The sequence below is a fragment of the Gasterosteus aculeatus genome, chromosome 4 (assembly GCF_964276395.1).
Source record: "Gasterosteus aculeatus chromosome 4, fGasAcu3.hap1.1, whole genome shotgun sequence".
In the NCBI taxonomy this organism is placed as follows: domain Eukaryota; kingdom Metazoa; phylum Chordata; class Actinopteri; order Perciformes; family Gasterosteidae; genus Gasterosteus; species Gasterosteus aculeatus.
Genome location: NC_135691.1, coordinates 5389836 through 5412374, shown reverse-complemented (window position 1 = coordinate 5412374; position 22539 = coordinate 5389836). Strand labels below are relative to the sequence as shown.

Below are 22539 nucleotides of genomic sequence, written 5' to 3'. Positions count from 1 at the left end.
ATATGATGAGATACTTGAATATCTTCAAGTTATGAACAGGAAACAGGTCACAATTCAAGACATACACGGCAAATGTCTTTCAAGCGGTAAGAGAGAATGAACCAAACAGACCACGAAAGGATCACGATCATGTGTTTTATTAAAGGTCAAACAGAAATTGCAGAACTCATCATAGGCACAGTAACTTACTCTTAATAGCTGTACACTGCAAAAGAAATTGGCATGAAGCCAGCAGCACATACAAGCACCACAAGCATAAAACAGAGTGAAACAACAGATGACTAAGAAACAGCAGTCACGTTCAAGTCTGTCCTAGAGGGACAAGAGATAATATTTCATATGGCTTAGTCCTGAACAGTCTTTGGCCCTCTTCATCTTCCACGGGTTGCCATTCAGTCTGCACTTAAATCCAATTTAATAACGAATCACTAACCGGCAAAGGATTTTAAATAAAGGGATCTGTTTTACACACAATACATGTGCTGTTTTAAGTCAATACTAATGTAGAATGTAAAATAAAAACTACATGTTGCATGATAAAGGCACAATTACAACTTAATTGTTTTAAATAATGACAATAATCAAAAACAAAATCACAATCGTATTCACTCGTTTGTGTCTGAAAATACACAGTATGTTAAGTCCACTCCACATGTGAGGTCAGAGGAACCAACTCACTGGGATGACTCAGTCAATCCACCACCAGGACAAGTGCCATGGCAACAAAAAGCGCTGGCTTCAATAGCAGATGTCCAAATCTGCAATAACACAGTTGCGTAAGGATGTAGCTGCTGCAGCAAGAATATCATTGGAAAACCAGGTTTTTAGCAATTTGGACAAATATCCTGAGGAGAATTCAGATTTATTGTTGTTTTGGATAATGGCATTGAGGGAGAAAAGAATAAACCCATTTTACCAAATGATAAAAGTAAAGTGAATCCATCTCTCATACATGTCCCTCTGTAGTCAGATGGATCACCTGCTTCACCTTTCTAACTGGCTTCTGTTCAGCCGCACATGGAGATACTCAGTGCGTTTCTGGAAGAGAGGACAAGGTGCCTGGTGGATGTATATAGAATCCAGACTGACCATTTATTCCAATCAACCTCTCTCTGGTTCAATGTCAGGGTCAGATGTTACGGTTGATCAACTGAAAAGAAGTGTTCTTAAAGCAAATTATCTGTGGTTTACAGCTAGGCAATGTCATGCTTGGCAAAGAACAGGGCTCTAGCAAACAAACAGAAGGGCCGATCCTTCAGAGCAATCTTTTTAAACTACAAATAAATGATAGACACTTGTATCATTAACAATAAATTGATTTGATTTTTAATCAACTCTATTATCTATATTTTATTCAAAATAAATTTTGAGTATTTTGACATAGTTATGTACATAAGTGCAAACAAGGTGAACATCACACATTCGTATACACCTCAGCAAGGATCAACATCACCCAGCACAGCTGGGCACAAAGAGACTTCTGAACCACTTCCTCGACCAGAACTGGAAACAAAAACCTGGATAACGAAGCCTCAGCCTCCATTGGGAGCAAACCGAGCGAGGTGGCGCATCCAGTCGGAAAGAGGCGACCAGCGGTGCTGATGACTTGTTTGATTTTTACAGAAAAAGATCTTTCTATTAGTCCACAAGTCTCTTTACCTTCCTGACAGATAGGTGTTGGCTTTAAAAGCCAAAGTTCATTCTTATTTCACAAAAACTCAATGTACAAGAACAAAAAAACAAACAAACACTTGAGGTCAACTAAACAAAACTAAATAAACACCTGATCTCCCCCAAGGACCATTCGGTATAACAAGAATGAGTTTTCATAAGAAATATTGAATCACGTCGCATTAACAAGACAAACTAAGTAGACATTCCCTTTTTTAAATAAGTTAGTGATGTATGTTCTTTTAATTGATGTGAAAAAGGAAATTCACAATTACGGTAATAGAAGGTAGCCATGTGGTCCTTTTGTTGCCACAGCAACAGTGACCATTATCATTAACAATGACTCCATCATTGTATACAAATTATGTCCACATGATATATTTTCCTTGTTGGTTTACACAAACTATTAACTATGTAAAAACTATGTTTCTTTTTAATTTCCATGCTGTTTATGTCAGTTAAAAAAAAGCTTAACTTACCAATACTACATGTCACTTTCATACACAAGTATCACATCTTTATACAGTGATCTAGAAATAAGGCCCTTTGTTTGTGCCCTGGCAAAAAGAAGTATGCTCAGGACTTAAACTGTCCACATGCTAAAGGATCTGGTCACTGGCCACAATGATCAGAGCGTTTTGCATATTCCAGTGTTATGATTCATGGCTGTATGGGAGAAATACAGTGAGGCCTAAAGGAAATCAAGTACAAGAGAAGAAGAAGAAGAAGAAGAAGAAAAGGAAAGAGGTTAAAACAAATTTTCTTTTCGTGCCACACGCTCTTGTACATTAATACATACTTCTTAATGTATTTAAATATTCAAATGCCCTCAAGAGGCACAGTTTATTAATCAAGTATCTGGTTTTTTTCCCAGCTGGACATTAGTTGGTGAAGGCATAATGAAGTGAAGGAGGGAGGAGACAAAGGCTACATGGAGGGGCGTTATTGGCTGGACAAAGCTAGTCTTTAAAAGCTGTAAGGTTAAGACAAATTCAATTGTCTGAACATTCAAATCATCAATTTCACCGAGGAGGAGAAAAGACTTGAGAAAATGTAGCTGCTCAACACACTTAATAACAAGGAGACAACTCAAAAGTACTTTTTGGTGCAACGAAAAAAAAGAAATCTTTACAGATGTACGCTAAGGCTCGATCCGCCACGTAGACATAAAGTAAGATATTCGTGGAACTATTTTCGTTCTTTTAGAAGGTTAGATGATTCATGTCAATCACACATTTCTGCAGTAAATGTGAAGCTTGAACCAGGAGAGTCACATTAGTTGAGCGGAGGGTCATTCAGAAGTTCGGTCAATGTCACATTTTGTCCTCTGTTTTTTCAATGTTGAAAAAAATGATTTCAGAAATTCATATATTTTTTAATACTCAATAAAATCAATATCGTTATCGGTCTCACAAATCACAAATATAGTACCAGTTTATCCCGAGTCCAAAGCTACAAAAATATGCTCTGCCGCATTTATACAGCTCACCGATTAACACATAATATCTGGTTTGCTCGTTCCTCATATCTACGGTTAAACATTTATTTTTGAATGTAAAGAGAGCGAATTAATTAAAGTTACTGCAGCTCACTGATCGGGGCTCCTGGAGGTCACTCGCCCACGCCGAGCCAAGGTCAACCCCCCCACAGTTGTCAATGTTAACGGGTGGGAAGCCGGAGTGGGATGAAATGCTGCAGCGCCAGCAGACTCCTACTGAATGAAAACAAAGACTTCTTAAACAAAAGGGTAGCATGCAGATTTTCTCAATTTTGCCCCGTGATTATACCATTATTTATAGGTGCATTTTGGGTGCTTCAAAGGAGGGAAAAGGGGTAACAGCTGATGATCAGGAAATCATACGGTGCACATCTGTCCTTTGAAAAGTACTGTTCTGCTCTTCCTTTTCAGAGAGTGGAAGATATTTCTAAAAGTAGTCACACCATCCATTGACATTAAATATAAATCTATATAACAATACGCATACTTTAATAATGTCTTAACACACTTATCAGCACGGTACCTACTGTATGTGACCTCAGAAATAGTCTATATATAGTGATTCATTACATTTCAACATGCCTGTTTTTAAAAGAGCATGTGAAGAGTTTTTGCAATAGATACATTCACGACACGATAACATCATTTAGAATGAATAATGTTTAGTGGGAAATGCTGCATTTTCTGCAGCATTTGCAACTAACCCAATATGTGATTCATCTTCTTTTTCAACACACCCAGGTGTGGACATGAGTCACGGATCTACAAACGAGAGAAGAGACGAGGAGAGCTGGGACTCGCGGTGAAATGGACGTACCAAGCAACACTTCTCCCTTTGAGCGCTGGTCTGTTCTTACAGTGTAATGACAGTGGTGCTTTGAGGAGACTTAAAAGAGGCACATTTGAATTTGGATATAAGTGAGAAGTGGTTTCCAGAGCTTTTAGGCTAAATCTTTCGCACCTACAAAGACGTTTCCTCACAGTCATTTGTAAACCAAAGTCGTTTTTTCTTTCTTTTTCTTTTTTTTTTTTACACGAGACATCAAACGGGTGATTTATTCCTCCTCCTCCTCCTGACGTCGCCATAACTGAATTCTGGTTTTAACATATTCAGTAGAAAAGACGAGACGTTATAAAGTCAGACGGGACATTTCCAAGTTCTAAACTCACTCCCTGAAGAGCCAGAACACATCAAACGCTCGCGCCGCCTGTTCCATCCGAAAGCCGCATGAAGGGAGAGAATGACACAAACAAGTAGCCTTTTTAAAACACATCTGAGTTTTAGAGGAATATATACCCTTTTTTTTTAAATATTGCATTACATGGGGGAGCTCCTAGCGTACACCAAGCGGCACTTGAAAACTTTAGGCACAACTTCCGGACACAAATCCAGCTCCCATCTTGTGCAATAGCTCAACAAGGGCCAATTTTCTGAAACATCATTTCATCTGCTCGATGACTTCAGGTGATTTAAACAAACACACAGTGTCACGGTTAGTGATGGATGCCGAGGAAGTGAGCGCTACGTGTAGATTGTCATCCTTTAACGCCACGTTTTCAGATCATGGAGGAAACCGGACAAACAAAAACCTTCCTTTTCGGTCGACAGACACTGAAGATGCCGCATCCCTCAAATTCATTTGTATCCAAAATGAAAAGCCAGATTGTTGGAAATCTTTCTGCTCAGCCTCTCTAGAGTACAAGGGATTGTTTTATATCAATCCATCGATTTGTATTTCTTTCATTTTGTTGCATTTCCCGGGTAGTATTCATATTATCCCGTCAGTACCAGATACTAAGTGACTAGGGGAATTTGAATTACGTGACAATCACTGTAATTCCAACATTTTCTTACGATAGTAGCTATAAGTTGACGGCTATTGCCCCTAATTGAAAAAAAAAAAAAAAACGGACGTATGCTTTCACTGCTTTAAAATCAGTCTTCTCTGCAGCTGAACAGACAAATCCAAAGGCAAAAACAAATGAGCGTTTTAACCCACCAGATGAGACCGTGAGAACAAACTGAACAGCATCACATGGTACAACACAAATGTCACATTTATAGCCATCTGGAAACGTGAACACGACATGGTATGAGACCCTCTTTCCCTTTGACGATGCGTGCCGGTTGGAGACCAGCAGCCGGTCCGTTTTTGCAGCTCGAACGCTCTCAATTTCCGGAATAAGTTTGTCAGTTTGGTTCCTGACGGTGGAACAAGTCAAAGGTGTCGGGTCACGAGACGGCTCCATCCCATAAAGGGCAAGTTTCCTTCAACGTGTGTGTGTGTCTGTGCGCACTGTGTCTTCTTCACTTTTAAGATGTGGGCATGTATGGCTGTACGGAACAAAGTGCGTCAGTACGTCTCAGGGCGGCTGCTTTAAAGCTTGTATTGCGTGAACCATCGCAGCTTTCCTGCGTTCAGGACCTTCTCGCACCCGTTCGGCGTGCGCTGCAGGCGAGGCACATTTTTTGCTTCTTTCAGAAAAGATGACCGCCCTGGTGGGTGCGCACGCTTTCGGGGGCTCTAACTGGGGTTTCGGGAAAGGCTTACTGGGTTTAGGTTCACCGGAGCGGCCACCAGCAGTTTGGGGACGGGACAGAAATGGGTTTCCATGGGAACGCACTGGAGCTCCACCGGATCAGGAGTCAGAAGCTCGGAGGGGTCTACTGGAAGAGAGAGAGGGAGGAGCGGTGAATTCTCACTGACACAAAGACCTTCAAAACCCTGGACGATTCGTTAAGATTCAGTCAGAGGTTTTAACATGTTAGCCAGGCAATGACCAGTGTTTATGTTTATTGAATGATGGTTATTATGATAGTTGGAACAAAGCCGACACACAGCCGGTATATTTTAGTTTAAAAACTTATTTAATCTAGGTACAAAATAACCTTTAAAAACGAATTTCAAAACCATGTTTAACTGAATTCAGATTAGTGGTGACCAACACCTTAAAGCTAATAAAATAAGTAAATGAAAATGCAAAGAAAACATTTTTAACGTCACATAAGAAGCCGCTAACCCTCCTCGCTACTTGGAGATTTGTTTACCATACAATGCACCCAGCTTGTGTGATATAGGGGCAAATTAACATTGTATTTAAAGGGTAATTACAAATCATAGCATGGCTGCTGGCAACGCCAGACCACATACTGCAAGTTCATAAATTACATGGAAGGAGGAGACAGACGTGATAAAACCAAACATGGACGTTTAGATGAGGACAACGGCCCATTTTAACGTTTACATTCCGCTCAGACCACACCAGACTGCAAGGTGAAGACAGATGAAATGTGGATATAATAAAATGCGGCTCTACAGGCAGGTGTCTCTGCAGCCTGATAAAAAGAGATCCACGAACGGGACTCAGACCTACTGGGCTAAAAATAAAAGAACTGAAACAAAAGAGCAAACCTGATTCGAGGCGGCGGATTCAGCGAAAGGAACATTGGTGACTGGGGTCGAAGCCGACGAAACAGTGGAGGTGGTGGCACCGTGCATCATGGGAACTTTTATTCGGGCGAGTCAGACGAAAGACAGATGTGGGCGGGGGAGGAGGGAGGAGGGAGGGAGGACAGGAATGATATGGTTACCATGGCAAAAATGTGTCGGATCAAAAGTCACGGCACAAGTCGAGCGATACCGCCGGGATGAACAAATATCAAGACACATGCAAACAGAACAGAAAGAGAAAGGAAATCACCTTTTTTTTTTAATCAGCAAAAAACACAAAATAAAAATGCATCGTTCCACCAACAAATGGTAGTTAAACCAAAAGGAAATACACACTGATACAATCTAATCAGACTGTAGTATCTGATGTATTGTATTCAAATGGACAGAGCATGTGTATGGAGGGAGTAAATGATCCGTGGTGGCTGCAAAAAGCCAGACCGTCGACCGGTCATAGTGATGGTGCTGCTTCACCATTTTTGCAATTTTGCACCATTTATGGTGCAAGACATGGAGACGCTGTCAGTAGTTTCACGTTTGCTCTGCAGGGGGGCAAATGTCTTCACCCCCCCCCCTTTCCGCAATTAACTCTGGGCCGGCCAGCATGGTGTATAACATGCAGTTGATATGAGGCGAGAGTGTCCATTGTCAGAAGATCACTCACGATGTTGTTTTAAAATAACCTCCCTTTCATTATCGAGTACTTAGAATGTACTAAAATTATGCTTATGCTTTAGTTTATATTGTGTACTGGATTTTGTTACCCATCCTAATTGCTAAAAATATTTAAAGTGAAATCCCCTTCTTCCCCACTCCACTACCTGCTCTCCAAAATAAGAAAAATTGAATTATTATTATCATTATTTTTTCAATAATGTCACAGTTTTTTAGTGACTGACTTTGATCGATCAATTTCAAGAGCTCTCTTTCGATATTCAACTGATAAATGTCCTGTGATGAAGGTGCTTCGGACAAATCACCTTTAATCAATACCCCAAAGCTGGCAGGTAAGACATGTTAAAGGTAAACTCTGTTTGCAATTCATACGGTACTACTACAGGAATCCTGAAAACAGATATTTGCAGCGCGTCAACGGTGTCTGGAGTATTGGTAACCCATGACGATGTCAGCGGGGTTTAGCTCAACCTGGAGACAACCCGTTTGTTCCAACACAAAAACTACTTAGAACGCCACAAATAGATTTGGTATGTATACAAACTAACAGAAACCAGAAGCCGGAGTACGGGATGACGTCAAACTGCCTTCTGGTATAAACGTGAGGGTTCGCTCCTGCCAGGTTTGCTATTATTAGCAGTAGCAGTTAATCACCACACGTTGCGTCAGTGCGCTGTGGCATCATGTGCACAGATACGAGTGTGACTGATTTAATGGGACTCAAATAGGACAGACAGATAATCAGTATATTACTGCAGATTTTTTACTCTTGATATGCCATCTTGGATTTTGGTAGTACAAATTTCGGCTGTGTTCTGGTCTCAAATTCTGGAAAATGTACAACATTCCGATGTAAATAAAAGGCACCAGTTGTCCTAGTTGAACACATACTCGTTAGCTAACAGTGCGAGCTTTGCAAGGACAGATGCTTTCACTTATGTTGCCCAATCGTACCTGTTCTCAGGACTGTGTGGCGAATACAAAAGGCATTGAATGGACACACCCCTCACACCTCTGCTGGCTTGGTGTTTGGGGTCAGCACACATCGTGCTAATAGTACATAGAGTCTGTTCACTTCCACCGGAGCAGAGATCTTAACAACTGTGTGCTCTTGGTTGCATTTTGGGAAACATAAGTGATTTTGGAGATGGACTCAAACACGCCTCTAAAAGTCAGGATATCCCAACCTCTGCAACCGAGTGTTTTCCTTTTAATCCAGACGAACAATTGAAACCAGTTCAGCTTCTCTTCTGGGAGGCAGGCGTGACCTACTGGGAGTCCCCTCACCACTGCACCCGGGCCCTGTGCTTTCCATAAGCCCCACAAGTGATGCATGCACACATGTGAACATACCAGGCACAGAGAAATGAATGGGAGACTTGCTCACACAAAGCACGACTCGCTAAACAAATAGGACATCAATGTGAAGACGTCATCGGGACAAAACCTCCCAGAGAAATGTTCCAGCTAATCGATTAATCGGTTAGTCGTTCAATAAGTACTCCTGTCCGCTGACACATTCTGAACACTTACTGATCTCCAGCTATGATGCAGAGACACTTATAACGTATTTTTTCAATCAAGGAATTGCTTCATATTTAGAAGCTGGTGTCACATAAATTCTGACAAGCACTTTAAAAAAGGGGAATTTTTATAATATCATTCATTATAATTATCGGTACATTAAACAAAGAAAAGCAGTAAATCCTTTATCGATGCAAAATGTAATGAGGGTAGAACCAGAAATATTTGGTATTTTAACTTTGATTGATGAGTTAAACGATTAAGTGCTTTTAGGAATATTCAGCAATAAATTCAATAAATGCAATAAATGTCAGTAAGCTAATTGATTACAAAAACTTTCAGCTGTAATTTCCTCCAATAAACATGTCCTTTAAATCTTCGGCAAAAACACATGAAAACCGTAATAGAGTGTAAAACCTGGTTATCTCCTTGTCTGTCTAACTTCCTTTCTTCACCCTTCCAGCTGCAACACACTTTGCTTTTTTTAAAGAGAAGGACCTGCACAGTCACACATAGCGCCTCAACTCTGACGAGCTCATCATCTGTTATTTGTCCTTAACTTTTGTTAACGGCGTCAACGCCTGTCGTCGCACAAAGAGCCGCAGCGAAGCAAAATGCAAGTGTACAGAAGAGAAGCGTGGCGTGATAGGAGGAGGAAAGGCCAGCAGGTACGTCGTCTTTCCCTTTTACTGACGGTTTACACCGCAGAGGAGCCACAGCATGCAACGGTTGAAACTACACCTCCAAATTAAAAATGTGTCTGCATCCCGCAATGTTTCCTCCTGTTACCGCATCACACGAACAGCCCTTACCTTCGTCTGCCCACAACCCCGTGACTGCGGCTCCCCTCCTACATGTGTTGGTGGAGACTCACCAGAGGAGATGAAGGCTGGCTGATGGAGCTGCATGTTGGCCAGCGCCTGCTGGTAGTGGAACATGCCGGGGTTGAAGACGGCGGCGGCGGCTCCGTTGCTCTTCTCTAAGATCGGCCTCTTTGGTGGCTGCTGCATGGCGCCCGGAGGAAGCACCTGGAAAGGAGAAGAAAAGTCCCCCCCGTCATCTGGTGCGGTGTCCGAGTAAATATATATAAAGGGGAGAACAAGTATTTGATCCACTGCCGATTTAGCAGGTTTTCCAACTCACAAATTATCTGTCATTTTTATCATAGGTAGTCTTAGACCAAAAAAGCTAAATTTTCGTCTCATCAGACCACATGACCTTCTCCCGTACCTCCTCTGGATCGTCCAGATGGCCATTGGCCAGCTTCAGATGGACCTGGACATGTGCTGGCCTGAGCAGGGGGGGCCGTGTGCGCTGCAGGATTTTGATCCATGACGGCGTAGTGGGTTACTAATGGTTTCCTTTCAGACGGCTCAGCTCAGAGCCGAAATTCTTACTGGTTGGTAGGTGATCAAATACTTATGTCATGCAATAAACTGCAAAAAAAATCATTTTTTAAACCATGCAATATGATTTTCTGGATTTTTGTTTTAGATTCCGTCACTCACAGTTGAAGAGTACCTGTGATAAATATATATGACAGACTCAGCTGCAAAATCGGCAGTGTATCAAATGCTCGTTCTCCCCACTTTACACGCCGGGTGCTCTTTCCAGGTGGCACGGAGGTTTCTGTTCACCACCACAAGAGGACACTGTGGTATCGCAACAAGGCTGAAGTGATGGAGGACGGCACAGAGGTCAGACCGAGAGCGAAATGGGATTGCTGTTATTTGATTCACCAATGGGGTGGAACATCTACAACTACAACGGAGGATTTTTAGTTTTTTAGTTACACGGACATTAGGCTGTGATGTCAAGCTCTTTAAAACGCACTGATTTATTTATTATGTTTTATTGTGTTTATTTTATTGTACAGCACGGGAACCTTTGTGTTCATTTTAACTGTGCTTTATAAATAAAAAAGATTGGATTGGAAGCTGGCGTTACACTGATATCCTCATTTATTTAACATGAACACCGTGGATAGAAGGCCATGTCATATTGTATAAACACTTGATAGGTTTCTGTTTTCTTCTTTTTTTAGGCCTCAGCACTGCAGATTGACCCGATTATATTACTGCTGAAAACTATCCTAAAAAAAGGTTAAAACCTTTAAAATCTACTGTTTCATTGCTGCCGATGACATGGAGAGAAGGCAACGTTCCACAAGGCCATCATTGCCGGTGCGTTCAGCTAATTTTAATAAAGAACAAAGAGTTACCCGAGTTTGGACTCACCAAGCCCGACGCCGTGTTGTGACTCGCTTGGTGCTGGGCGGCCTTGATCCTGGCCTGCAGGTGAGCCGGCGGGTGGAAGTACTTGCACTTGTCTCGGCTGCAGCGGCCTTTGATGTAGTCCATGCAGACGATGACCGAGTTCTCGCTGCAGTCCACCATGCCGGCCTCCAGAGGGTGAGCGTAGCGGCAGTCGCTCTCGCCTCGTGTGCAGTTGCCGCGCTGGAACTCTCGACAAACCTGGCAGAGAGAGGAGGGAAGAGGGAAGAGGGGAGGGAGGGGTCAACATTTACCTTTCATCATGCTTCTACCAGACATAGAAACACAACAACTGCGGGGCGCACGGCGCATACCTCCAGCTTGTCTGTGCGCACATGTTTTTGCCCGGAGGTGCCGTTGCCCATGGCTGCCAGGCCGGTGGGACTCCCAGGGACCAGCAGGGGAGTACTGGGCAGCAGCTCAGGCATCAAGCCCATGCCCGGGCCCATGTGGCTCAGATATGGACTGAACGCCATGCTGGGGCACGTTGCCAGGGAGGGCGACACTGGGAATGTTGTCTGAGGGAGGGAGGGTGAGGAGGACACAGACCAGAGGGACAAAACAAGTTATGGCAGAGCTTGAGGAGAAGATCTGCTGGTGACATAACCAGAACTGTGGGGTTATATATATCTATATATATATATATATATTTATATATTCTGAATCACCTAGTATTTAAATACTAGTATTTATCATCAAGAACATTTAAATACTAGTATTTAAATAGTAGACAAAAGATGTTGCTGGCTAAAACATCGCCCACAGTACACAGTAAGTATTTTGATAAATTAACCACATTTTCAAACCCATTACACTCATTGTAAAGGTTCGGTTTCAAGGGGAGCTGCTCACAATAGGCTGCAACTGCGTTCCGGGCAGCATGAACTGCATCTGCTGAGCCAACATGGCTGCAGTGGCCTTCTGCTGGATCAGGTTGTTCCTCCCGTTGATCTCCAGCTGGGTTTTCAGGTGTGGCGGTGGGTGCAGGTATTTACAGTTCTCTCGGGTGCAGCGCCCCTGAGGGGGAGGGAAGGTCAGCGTGAGCGCCTCGAAGTGGAAAAGATCCCGTATTGCTGCAACTGATCCGTTTAATCAAGAACAGTTTGTTGAACTAAACGTGGAGAATCAAGCATGTTTGCAGAAATACGTGGGGTAAATTGTGGTGGAATAAAGAGCTAATGAAGTCCCTGAAGACCGCGTCTCGGATAATTCAAACGCGCAACCATTTACATCATAAAAAATGTGCTTCGCCGGCATCAGCAACACTGAGCAAAACAGAAAAGTAGAAAATTGGACTAATTGAGCTGTCATTTGTCTTTTTTTTACAGGTAAATTAGCCTCTGAGCAAACTGTTCTTTTCATGTTCCAACAGCTGCACTCATTTTTGAGTTGCAGCCGAGGTTATGGAGCTGGAGAGTGAAAACACATGTTCCACTCTCACTGTGTCCGTCTCTACCTGGTACCTCAGTTATTAGATACGAACATACATTATATGACGGCAGCACGTGTTATGGTCAGAGAAGAGATAAAATAAAATTAGATAGGAAACAGACCAATGAAATTACTTTATTCTAATAACAATGGTTTAATGTTCTAATAACAAAGTAGTGAGCCTTAAAAGTCAAAGTCCTACTTTTAAACCATTAACAAAAAAAATACTCAAAAGTAAATCAAGCGTATTCCAAGAATATCATATTATTAGATCAAATTAGATGGTTAGTGGTTTCTTTCTACTTTTTATTCACTGCTGCTAACCTTGGGAAGGTCAGAACAGGGCTCGCTAACATGAGGCTCAAGCTCAGGAGACAGTTGGGCTTGTGTGCGTAGTCAAAGCATTTCTATTTGTCTTGAATGCAAATACAAATCCTCATTCATCTCCTCCAGGCTTCAACAGCGCACCCAGAAAGTGTGTGTGACTGCAACCAAATGTTACATCCGTTTCAGCAAAGCAGATTTCCCTCATAATGAAAGTAAATGAAACTGAGAAATGTTTATAAAAACATTCCCAGAGGTCATGTAGTTCAGAAATATTGTGGGTTATAAAGCAAACTAAATATTATGTTAAAGTTGAACAATGTGGAACTGACTTTTACCCCTAAAAAAATGTCTGTGTCAATGATTCATTTATCAATCTTGTGAACCGTGCAACGTGTTGTGAAAGTCTGGATGCCAAACAAGCCGTTCAACAAGACTAACTCGGGTCGCTCTGAGGGTTCTCCTGCAGCATCAGACCATTTCGATCAGAAGAACCTTTTTAGGGTTGCCATTTTTGGCTTCTTGTCAAATCCTAAATCAGATTTTGAGCCACTTATCTAAGAAGCAATTCATTTTGTGGCAAAGCGTCATTAAGGCGGTGTCCTTCCTCCCTGCCGGAGTCCGTGGGGAAGGTGAAGATGGTGCTGCAGGAACACTGCCGGTCAACGCAAAAACTGCAGTCTCCATTAAACCCCCTAACCGACAGCAGCTGTCTGGCCCTGTGGATGAGCTGCTGACCCCCCCCCCCCTTAACCACCTCTGCCTCCGCCTCCACGCCGACCGGCTCACGTTACGGGAGGGCGAGGGTGCCGCACGACTGCCGTCGGAGAACAAGATAAACTCTGCAGACAAACTGACGTCATGGTGCAGAGACTCTGACGGTGATGGATGATGTCGCGCCGGGATGAGGACACTTACAAAACAAAAGGCTTCAGCGGCAGGGAAGCGATGTAGGACGAACCGCAGGCAGAAAGAATACAGGCAAGACGTGTAGCGGCTTGAGAAGAGTGCAGAATGGCACACAAGGCCTGCAGAGGAAATCACTCTCGCCTACACCGGAGATGCTTTGCGCCAGCGAGCGTTTAGAGACGATTCCGTCATGGGGGAGCGAGTCCCGTGGGCCCAGCAAGCGTGCTCAAACTCACAATCAAAGAGGAGCATAATGACGCACTTTATGCTTTATGTAAAATGTTGAAAAGGGAAACAGAAAAATGTAAAAAATCTATCAAATGTGGGTTGGAGAAAGAGGCTAAAGAAACGTGGTGTTGATGAGAGTATTGGGTCAGGAATCTCCCTTCGGTTGCCATAGCAACACACTACGCCACACAGAGAAAGCCCCCGTCGGTACGGTTGTGTGCTGTTTGACGGATTCAGAGAGAAAAGAGAGGTGAGACGTTGATTAAATCTAATGATGAATAAATCAATTGAAATTGATATGGAACAAGCGCAACCTTCAGTTAGCGGAGTTTGGCTTCATTCTCATGAGGGACGATGATTCGGAGATGAAACGAACATTCAATGACTCGATTGACAGAAAGTACGTTTATAGTACTGGATGGATGATGATGTTGGATGAAATGCATAAAATATGCTGAATCCAGCCCCTGATATGATATGATATGATTTGGGTTTGTAATTGTTATTTGCACAAAATCAGCAAGTTCCAAAAAAACGAAACATGAATCGATTAATCGATTCAAGTGATCTGCAGATTAATAGATGATGGAAATAATTGTTGGTCTGCCCGCCCGTGTCGTCCAAAAGCCACACTGCTGTTGAATCTGCCGTGTGTTGAGCAGATGTGACGTCCTCACTAATCATTTGAGATGACAGTAGCACTCCAGTTAACAAGGTAAAAAGAACTAGGAGGTTTAACCCCCCCCCCGTCCCCCCTCGTCCCCCCCACTGCAGCAGGTTCAGACCAACGAGACGTAGCTAATGGACGAGCAACAGGGAAGGACAGCGGTCGGCTCGCGCCGGCCGGGGATGCCAGATATGGGAGGGACGGTGAGGAGGGAGGCCATTAGCAGACAAATCCATAAAATTAACAAAGAAGGGAGGGGTGGGCGGCGAGCGGGAGGAAGGAGTCACGCCGCCCGGCGTCTCGAGTGAGTTGCTTCTTGGCTTTTTCTAGTCAGCCGAGCCAAAGAACAATCCTGGCCGACAATGGGGGCAGAAACAGGGCCGTGAAGAGGCGGCTGCTGACACACCGTGCCGGTTACTGAAACCCCGGATAAAGAAAAAGCTTTGACCTTCAACTGTCACCAACTTCAGTTCTTTCTGCAGCCACGTGACCCCCAACCCCCAACCCCCACCCCCCCCCCGGGGGCTGCGAACAATCGAAAGTGGCCTTTAAATGCTCGTTCATTGCCCCTGAGGGTACAAAGCAGCTCGCCCCTTTCTCCCATCGATGGAACCAGTACAGAGCCGGGCTGTTGCTCTGTGCTAAAAACAGACGTGCCACTCAGGAAGATCAAACCGTCCAATGGGTACGCTCTCCTGTGCTGTTGCTAGGCCCCCCCTCTCCGATTCTCTCCCTCTCTCTCTCTCTCTCTCCCTCTCTCGCTCTCCCTCGCCATCTCCCTCCTGCTCTGGAGGACATAACACAGAAAAATGGCTGAATAATAAATTCTAACTCAATAAGCGAGGAGACAGCAGCTGCACTCAGACAGAGAGCCCCTTGTCTGGGTCTAGGTCGGTCTCTGCATCAAAAACGCCCGTCGAGCGAAACAACAAACGGCGACACCGCAACGGCCCGTTTTAGCGCAAAATGCGGTAATGCGTGTGCACGAGGGGAGCCGGTGTCGTGGGATCTGGTGGTGGAGACGGGCGTCAGGGGAGCAGCTGTAGGGATGCTGAAGCTGATCCACCAGCTCATCATCAGCGAGGGACGGTCGGCAAAGTGGCTTCACCGGAAGTTTCCATTCACGCCCGAGCAAAATGGACGTTAAATATCTTCATTAACAGAGACTTTTTGACACGAGGCTGTGTGGTTGTGACTGGTTTAACTTTAATAACTAACTTTAAATAAGCATACGTCAGCGACAGGCTTATTTATGTAACCAATCATGTTGAATGTGTATTCAAAATGTGTTCACCATCAGAGACTTTTCAATACCACACGGTGGTATCCATCCCTTTAATATAACTGGTTGTATTACATCATTGCACGAAATGCTGCAATAAACACGCCTGCTTTATGGCAGAAAAACCCAAATCTCTTTTGTCTTTTAAAGACAAGTATTTTAACAATCTTATTAAGAATTACCTTTAATGAAAAAAGAACAACTGTGTCAGGTGTCACGGTATAACCTAAAAGCAGTCACGTGTAGATAATTCATCATATGTTTTCAATCAAATTACTTGCACTACACAGCTTCCTTGATATAAGATTGTAATACCGTTTAAAAAAGGTATTTATATAAACAAAAGTTTTATTTTTAGATGGCATTCTCATTATTTGTATCATTCTGTAAAAAGCTTTATTAATTAACAAACGGCGTAACTCCCAACATCAAAAACCACGTGATCCGAAGGCTGTGAAGGGGAACCAGGACACAGCGGTTTTGATGGAAGGAGGTAGAACGGGTGGATCCACTGACCAACTGACACGTTGGAGAGTTTGATCTGAAGTGGAGAGCTTCCTGCATCATGACGCATCTCCAGTAGCTATTTAGTCAGCAGGTGAAATCATGAGGGGAGAATCACGCTAATTTCATTTATTTTACAGCACAAGTGAAAAAAGACCTCTTCTGCTTTGAAACTATAGACAGGAAGGTTTGTGTGTGTCCGTCCGTCTGTGTTTGTTAATAAAAGGCATCAACGACGTTAAATAAAGCTCACAATGCACCCGCCTACGCAAACGAGACGTGCGATGTGTCGGTTGCGTCGTTTACCTTGAGCGAGTCGAAGCAGGCGATGACTCGGCCGTTCTCCACATGGCAGCTCCGGGAGGGGTGAGCGAACTTGCACTCGCCGTCGGACCGCGAGCAGGTGCCCCGCTGAAACTCACGACACACCTCCAGGGTCAGCCATTTGGTGTCCCGTCCCATGGTCATGCTGACGGCCATCGGAGGTGACTAGTAGCGATCCGCAGAAAAAAGAAAATCCCCGAAGCAGAGATAATTTTTCTGTGTTTCCTCGGTGCAAATAGTGCGGCGAGTCCTTGTGGTCGGTGTGTTTTAGGGAATGTTTATTAGTTCTTCCTGGGAAAAGTGGCAGCTGAAGTTTGAGATAGAGGAGGAGGGGGAACTGGGGGGAGCAGGGGGGGGGGTGAGCAGAGGCCAGCTCTGTCTCCGAGAAGGCAAAAAAGAAAAGAAAAAGGAAAAGCCAGAGCTTTACTGCGAGGACATCAGTCCGGCGCGTGACAACCGAGCGCCCGGAGGCCTTCGCCCCGGATCGACCGACGTCCGCCCGCAAGTCGCCGTTGGCTTCACGTCAACATCGCCGGCGGCCGGGGGCAGTCGCCGTAGTTACGTTTGAAAGAGAGCGCGGAAAAAAAACTCCCCCCGACAAACCAAAGCAGAACCTTACAGAGGGCGGTGTCCTTGCAGCAGTGAGGCGAGGTGGCGGCTGCAGCTCGGCGGCGTGGGACGGACGGCTCTGTGGGCCGTCAGGATGAAATACAGCCTCCGTTCAAGGCCGAGCGCGCGCCGAGCCCGGCTCTCATCCGGCAGATTAACGGCGGCAGACGACCCCCTCGCAGCAGGCACTTCGGAGCTCCACTTCCTTCTCTTATTTCAGTCTCCTTCTCATCCCTTCCTCGCCGTTGTAGATGCTTCTGTTGTCATCCTCCTCACCTCGCCTCTCTTCTGCATGTCCTGCAAAAAAAAAAAAAAAGAAGAAACAGAACATTAATTCAAAGCAATGACAAGAAGAAGAAGAAAAACAGGAGCAGCCTGTTGAGGAGACAAACGTCGTTGACGTGAGGCTACAACCTGGCGGAGCCCGTTTGAACGGGAAGGCGAGACGAGGACCACGAGGCGGGAGCGTGCAAAGGGAAAGAGAATGAAGCGAGGGCAAACAAATAGCGGAACAGAGCATACGGGAGGGAGGGAGGCGGCAATGAACAGGAAAGGGCAAGCTATGTCTTGATTAAGTGATACAAGAGAGAGAGGGAGGGAGAGGGAGACGGAGACGGGATGGAGGGGAGATTGCAGGCAGGACAGAGACCTCTGAGCTCTGAGCAGAAAGTAATTGACCAACTTGAAATGAAATCAGGCTACAATACGCCTTTACAGAACGCCGTGCCCTTGAAGCGGAACCTGGCCGGCACGTGTGTGGTCCTCGCTGATGATTCCCAGACAGTCATTCATGTGAAGGGGAAGAAGTAGAAAAGAGGGAGACAGGGCAGAGAGAGAGGGGGGGGAGTAGTTTTTCACAACTGCAGCTGCTGTGCTCGGCTCCAGCCAATCAGACAGACTCTTGCTGGCATGCAGAGCACGTCCCCAGCCAATGGCGGGGCAGCTTCCACAGCGGGGCTCCTCCCCTCCACAGAAGCCCGTCCTTGTCCCTCCCTGGATTTCTCTTTTATCCACAGTCATGGCTGAGCCACATGCTTATGTTCATACTGTACAACAAGCCCGACTCCAGAACAGCTCCTCGCAGACGTTGAGGAACAATCACAGGGCTGTCGTGTGCAGACGGGGGGGGGGGGGTGGAGGGGGGGCTTTTACTGCAGCGGGACGCTCGCAGGGACCAGACTGACGTGTCGGGACTCTTAACCAAATGCAGATAACAATCAGTGAGGTGGCTCAATAAAGCTGCACTGCACAGACGAGACGCTACAGCTTCACCAGAGAAGGGCAAAGTCCAAACGGTATTTTGGAGCCGTAGAAGCCCCCCCCCCTGCACGGAACGTCAATGCACAAAGGGCATAAACAAGAGGCGAGATGCAGGAGGAGGAGAGGGGGGCTGGAGCAGATACGATCGGTCCCTGCGTCTGATGGCGGCAGACACAGGCGGAGGAACCAACGTGGGGGGGGGTGATAGACAGCCCAGAAGGAGAACACCGCAGTGGAGTAGGAGAAGGAGGGATGATGGGGGGGGGGGGCATTGATACACCCACCTTCAGACGCAGGAACAAAGACACACATCCCATCCTCAAAAACCAAAAGAGAGGCAGGAATGAGAGACGAGCAGGTACCAGCGACTGCTTTGCTTGCTGAACCGTTCTGCTGGTCTGTGCCTCCCCCTCCTCCCGGCCGGCCTACAGATCGATAGAAACTTTTCTCAGCAGGACAAGAAAAGACAAGCGCGCCTCGCTCAGCTTTGCCTGTCCTGCATTCGGCGTCCACATCAAGCGCACCCTGGCGACGCAGCTCACTTCGCCACGCGTCGCTCTCTCGCCGTACCGGACGCCGGCTGTGCCCCTCGTCAATACACCGTAATGACCTTTCACTCGCTGATACAAACAGCTTTCACCCTCCAGCAGATCCACCCTCAGGAAAAGTCCACCAACTGTTTAACCAGCTTTCCCTTCGGCCTCCGGCTGGGCCTTTATGGGAACTAGACGAGCATGAATTCGAAAGGCCGCAACCGTGAGCGCGGTTCCCCGACGGTTTGTGTTGACATGTGTAAGTATAATGTAGAGTCTGACCAGTAGTCAATGTGTATTTCATCAACAACAGCAAACTAAAGCCAACAGCACAACGTCGTCATAAAAACATGGGAGCAGGTTCAGAGGAATGTGTCCTCAGAGATGTCAGAAACCCGTGAGAAACCATGGAGGAGAACAACAGAAACATTTTTGGCACTCTTTGCAAATGCAGATCTTTCAGTGGAATGAAACACAGATTGTCAAGCTGCAATATTGCACAACAGTACTCTACCTACCACAGCATGATAGATCACCAGGAGGCCCAAGTTACCCAAAGCATAACAAACAGCCGAGGAGCAGATAATTAAGAGGCAGATGCAGTGAAGGGACAGAAGATAGGGGACCTCTTATAGCACAACGCTGCACTAGAGATGCTGCGTTATTGTGCTGTGTCGACGTGCCCCCCCCCCCACGACACGGATGATTAGGTTGTGGTTCAATAACAAACCACACGTAAGACAGGATTAAAATAGGCTTTAGCAATGCATCATTTGAACAATATGGTCGCCGGCTGTAGTTTGCCCTGCAACTAAGTCATAAATAGAATGATAACTTCAGCTGTAACAGACTGATCAGCTTAAACATATTAAACCGAAAATGAACCGGGCCCATGTGAACTTGTCCGACCTTTAAAACGCTGCATAATATTGTTCATATTGTTTGCGGGGAAGCTGCGCGGTGAATAAATGTAGCGCGCCCCAGTTCTAAACAGTCATCACGCTGCTGCCGGGCCACCAGGTGTCTGCAGAGGGATTAGCGGCTCCAGCAGCCAGCAAAGGTGTGGGTCAACATGTAGGTGGAACAGGACGGAGGGGGGGGGGACGAGGGAGCGGGGAGGTTGCTGTTGACTCCGGCGCACTGCGTCCATCATCAAACACAGTGCACCAAAGGGCCACCGACAGCGTAACCTTCACCGGAGCTCTGACGTCGGCATTGTGGCCGGCTGGGTTCCACCTCGGAGGGCGAGCCGGCTCCTCGTCGACTCCATCAATTGTCTGTTTGCTTCTGCACAATCATTGTCGGGGTCTATGAAGAGGGGGTTTGTATGATTTGCACTTTTTTCAAATGCTCTAAGTTAAGAATATTTAATGAATATGTGTAATATGAATACAAAGAGGCGTAAAGGCTAATCGAGCAGTTTGAAAGAGAGAAGAAAGGCGTTACAAAACTAGAAATAGATGTTTTTTCAGATAATTAAGGTGTTCTTACTGCTGTGAATTTATAGATGATGTATTTGAAACTTCAGATGGTTAAAGAAGAAAACGTCATATTGCATTACATTTTGATACGTCAACTGGAATTGAAGACATGCAAGATGTTGAAATGAACTCAGACAGAAGTGAATTTAAAATTCAGATGAACTTCGGGAACTGAAACAAATCAGCTGGTTGACAGGAAGAACTTAACAATCAACGAGTTCAACGTTTCACCAACTGGGGAAACATTCATGGATTTTAGCATTTAGACACAAAAAAACAGATTGGCTCACCGTTGGAACCGTTGGTTCTTTTAATTTGGACTTAACCCATTTCCAAAAGCTTAGCTGTTTTTTTTTTTAGAGGCACAGGTGTTTAACAATTACTGTATAAAACCCAACTGATGGATCGTTATTTTGTTCAGTAAACAGTCAGCTCTTTCGGGAGCATCGACGGGGACAAGAACAAAACAGGATAACGCTGATGACCAGGTGATTGATTAAAAGGCACGAGGTGGAAGACCCATAAATCACAATGAGGGTGAAAGCTAGCAGCCGGGAAGGAGGGAACAAAGTAATTAGGTTAAGTATCCGTAATCCTTTCAGCTAATTAAAGCACCACGGTTTCCCATTTATTTTACTCTGCTGGTTTGTTAGCTGGAAGTTTCACATCCCCGTATTGAGCTCACGGACGTTACTGTGCGGAAAAACGGTAGATATCACAGTTCAACAATAACTTGTATAACAATTATGATATTTCATTGTGAATCGTTTTGTCTGGCCCCAAAATGGGAGCTTCTCCGGCAGTCCAGGTGTATCTGTGTGAGAGGGGATAATACAAATAAAAAACTGGTAATGTGGGAAATGCGGCTGAATGCCCACGTGTGCTTGCCAGCTTCACCAGTGTTTATATAAAGTCAAGAAAAAAGACCAACAGCTGCAGAGTCCACGTCCTGCAGGGCGCTGAACTCGTGCTAACCGGGTGTATGATTGAATGTGAGGACATCGCTGCATGTACAGTGCAGGCAAGTAGTGACAAAACAGTGCGCTATGGTGTCTGACCCCTCGGGGCAAAGAAGGACTGAACCTCGCTGCACAGCATGCATGGAGGCATGGCGCGCGCACACACACACACACACACACACACACACACACACACACACACACACACACACACACACACACACACACACACACACACACGCGCGCACAGATGACCAGGAAGGAAACTGAGCTTCTCTTATGGCAACGGTAAGTGAATTAAATGTAGTATTACAGATTCAGCACATCCAACCGCATCCTTGCGCGTTGCATTCACGAAAACCGAGGAGGGCGAATCCACAAACACGAATGCACGCAGCTCTCAGCATTTCGGCTCCGTAATATTGCGGTTGTGTCTTTGTGTAACGCGCAAATATTACGGCCGCAATTAACACATTGACAACGCCACCGGCAGCTTTGAGCTTCCACGCAACAGGCAGGATGGAAGAGGGGGGTTTGAATTACGTGTGAAATATAAAACTGGGGAGCAGCGCTGCTGCTGCAAACTGCGCCAGTCTCTTACCTGTTTGCGCTCCAGTCCGGATTCCGGATCGCTTCTTCTACATTAACGTCGGTGTCAATGGTCATTTGTGGGGGCGGGGGTTTGTCCCACGGAGACGTGTTCTTAGTTTGAAGTGAGGTGCAAAAAAAAGAGAATTAAAAAAAATACAAGCGCGTTATCGCCAGCTGAGGAGAATAAAATCCAAGCAAACTAAAAATAAATAAGTCAAAGAGAGGAAGAAAGCGAGAGGAAGAGAGAAGCGGAGATGTTTTGCTGCAACTACGTTTGCGCGACTGCAACACGGACTGAACCCAGAATAACAGATTGGAATGAAATCAGAGGGAGGTGGGGTTGA

General features: G+C 45.2%; 1 protein-coding gene across 6 annotated transcripts; it reads right to left on the bottom strand.

The window, feature by feature from the left end:
- Nucleotides 1-121: 121 nt before the first annotated feature.
- Nucleotides 122-22515, bottom strand: mbnl3 (muscleblind-like splicing regulator 3). Of its 6 annotated transcripts, none has more exons than XM_040173749.2 (8): nucleotides 22206-22515; nucleotides 16745-17668; nucleotides 11946-12110; nucleotides 11408-11611; nucleotides 11058-11294; nucleotides 9695-9848; nucleotides 6583-6677; nucleotides 122-5837 (listed from the first exon to the last, which is right to left on the bottom strand). In XM_040173749.2, exons 2-8 carry the CDS (start codon nucleotides 16916-16918, stop codon nucleotides 5835-5837), a joined length of 1032 nt encoding a protein of 343 aa, XP_040029683.1. In that variant the 5' UTR covers nucleotides 16919-17668; nucleotides 22206-22515; the 3' UTR covers nucleotides 122-5834. The 6 variants fall into 6 exon arrangements, with proteins under 6 accessions (XP_040029683.1, XP_077956706.1, XP_040029682.1 ...); XM_078100580.1 differs by lacking the exon at nucleotides 22206-22515 and adding an exon at nucleotides 17786-17956; XM_040173748.2 differs by having other exon boundaries at nucleotides 4914-5834.
- Between the last annotated feature and the right edge of the window lie 24 nt (nucleotides 22516-22539).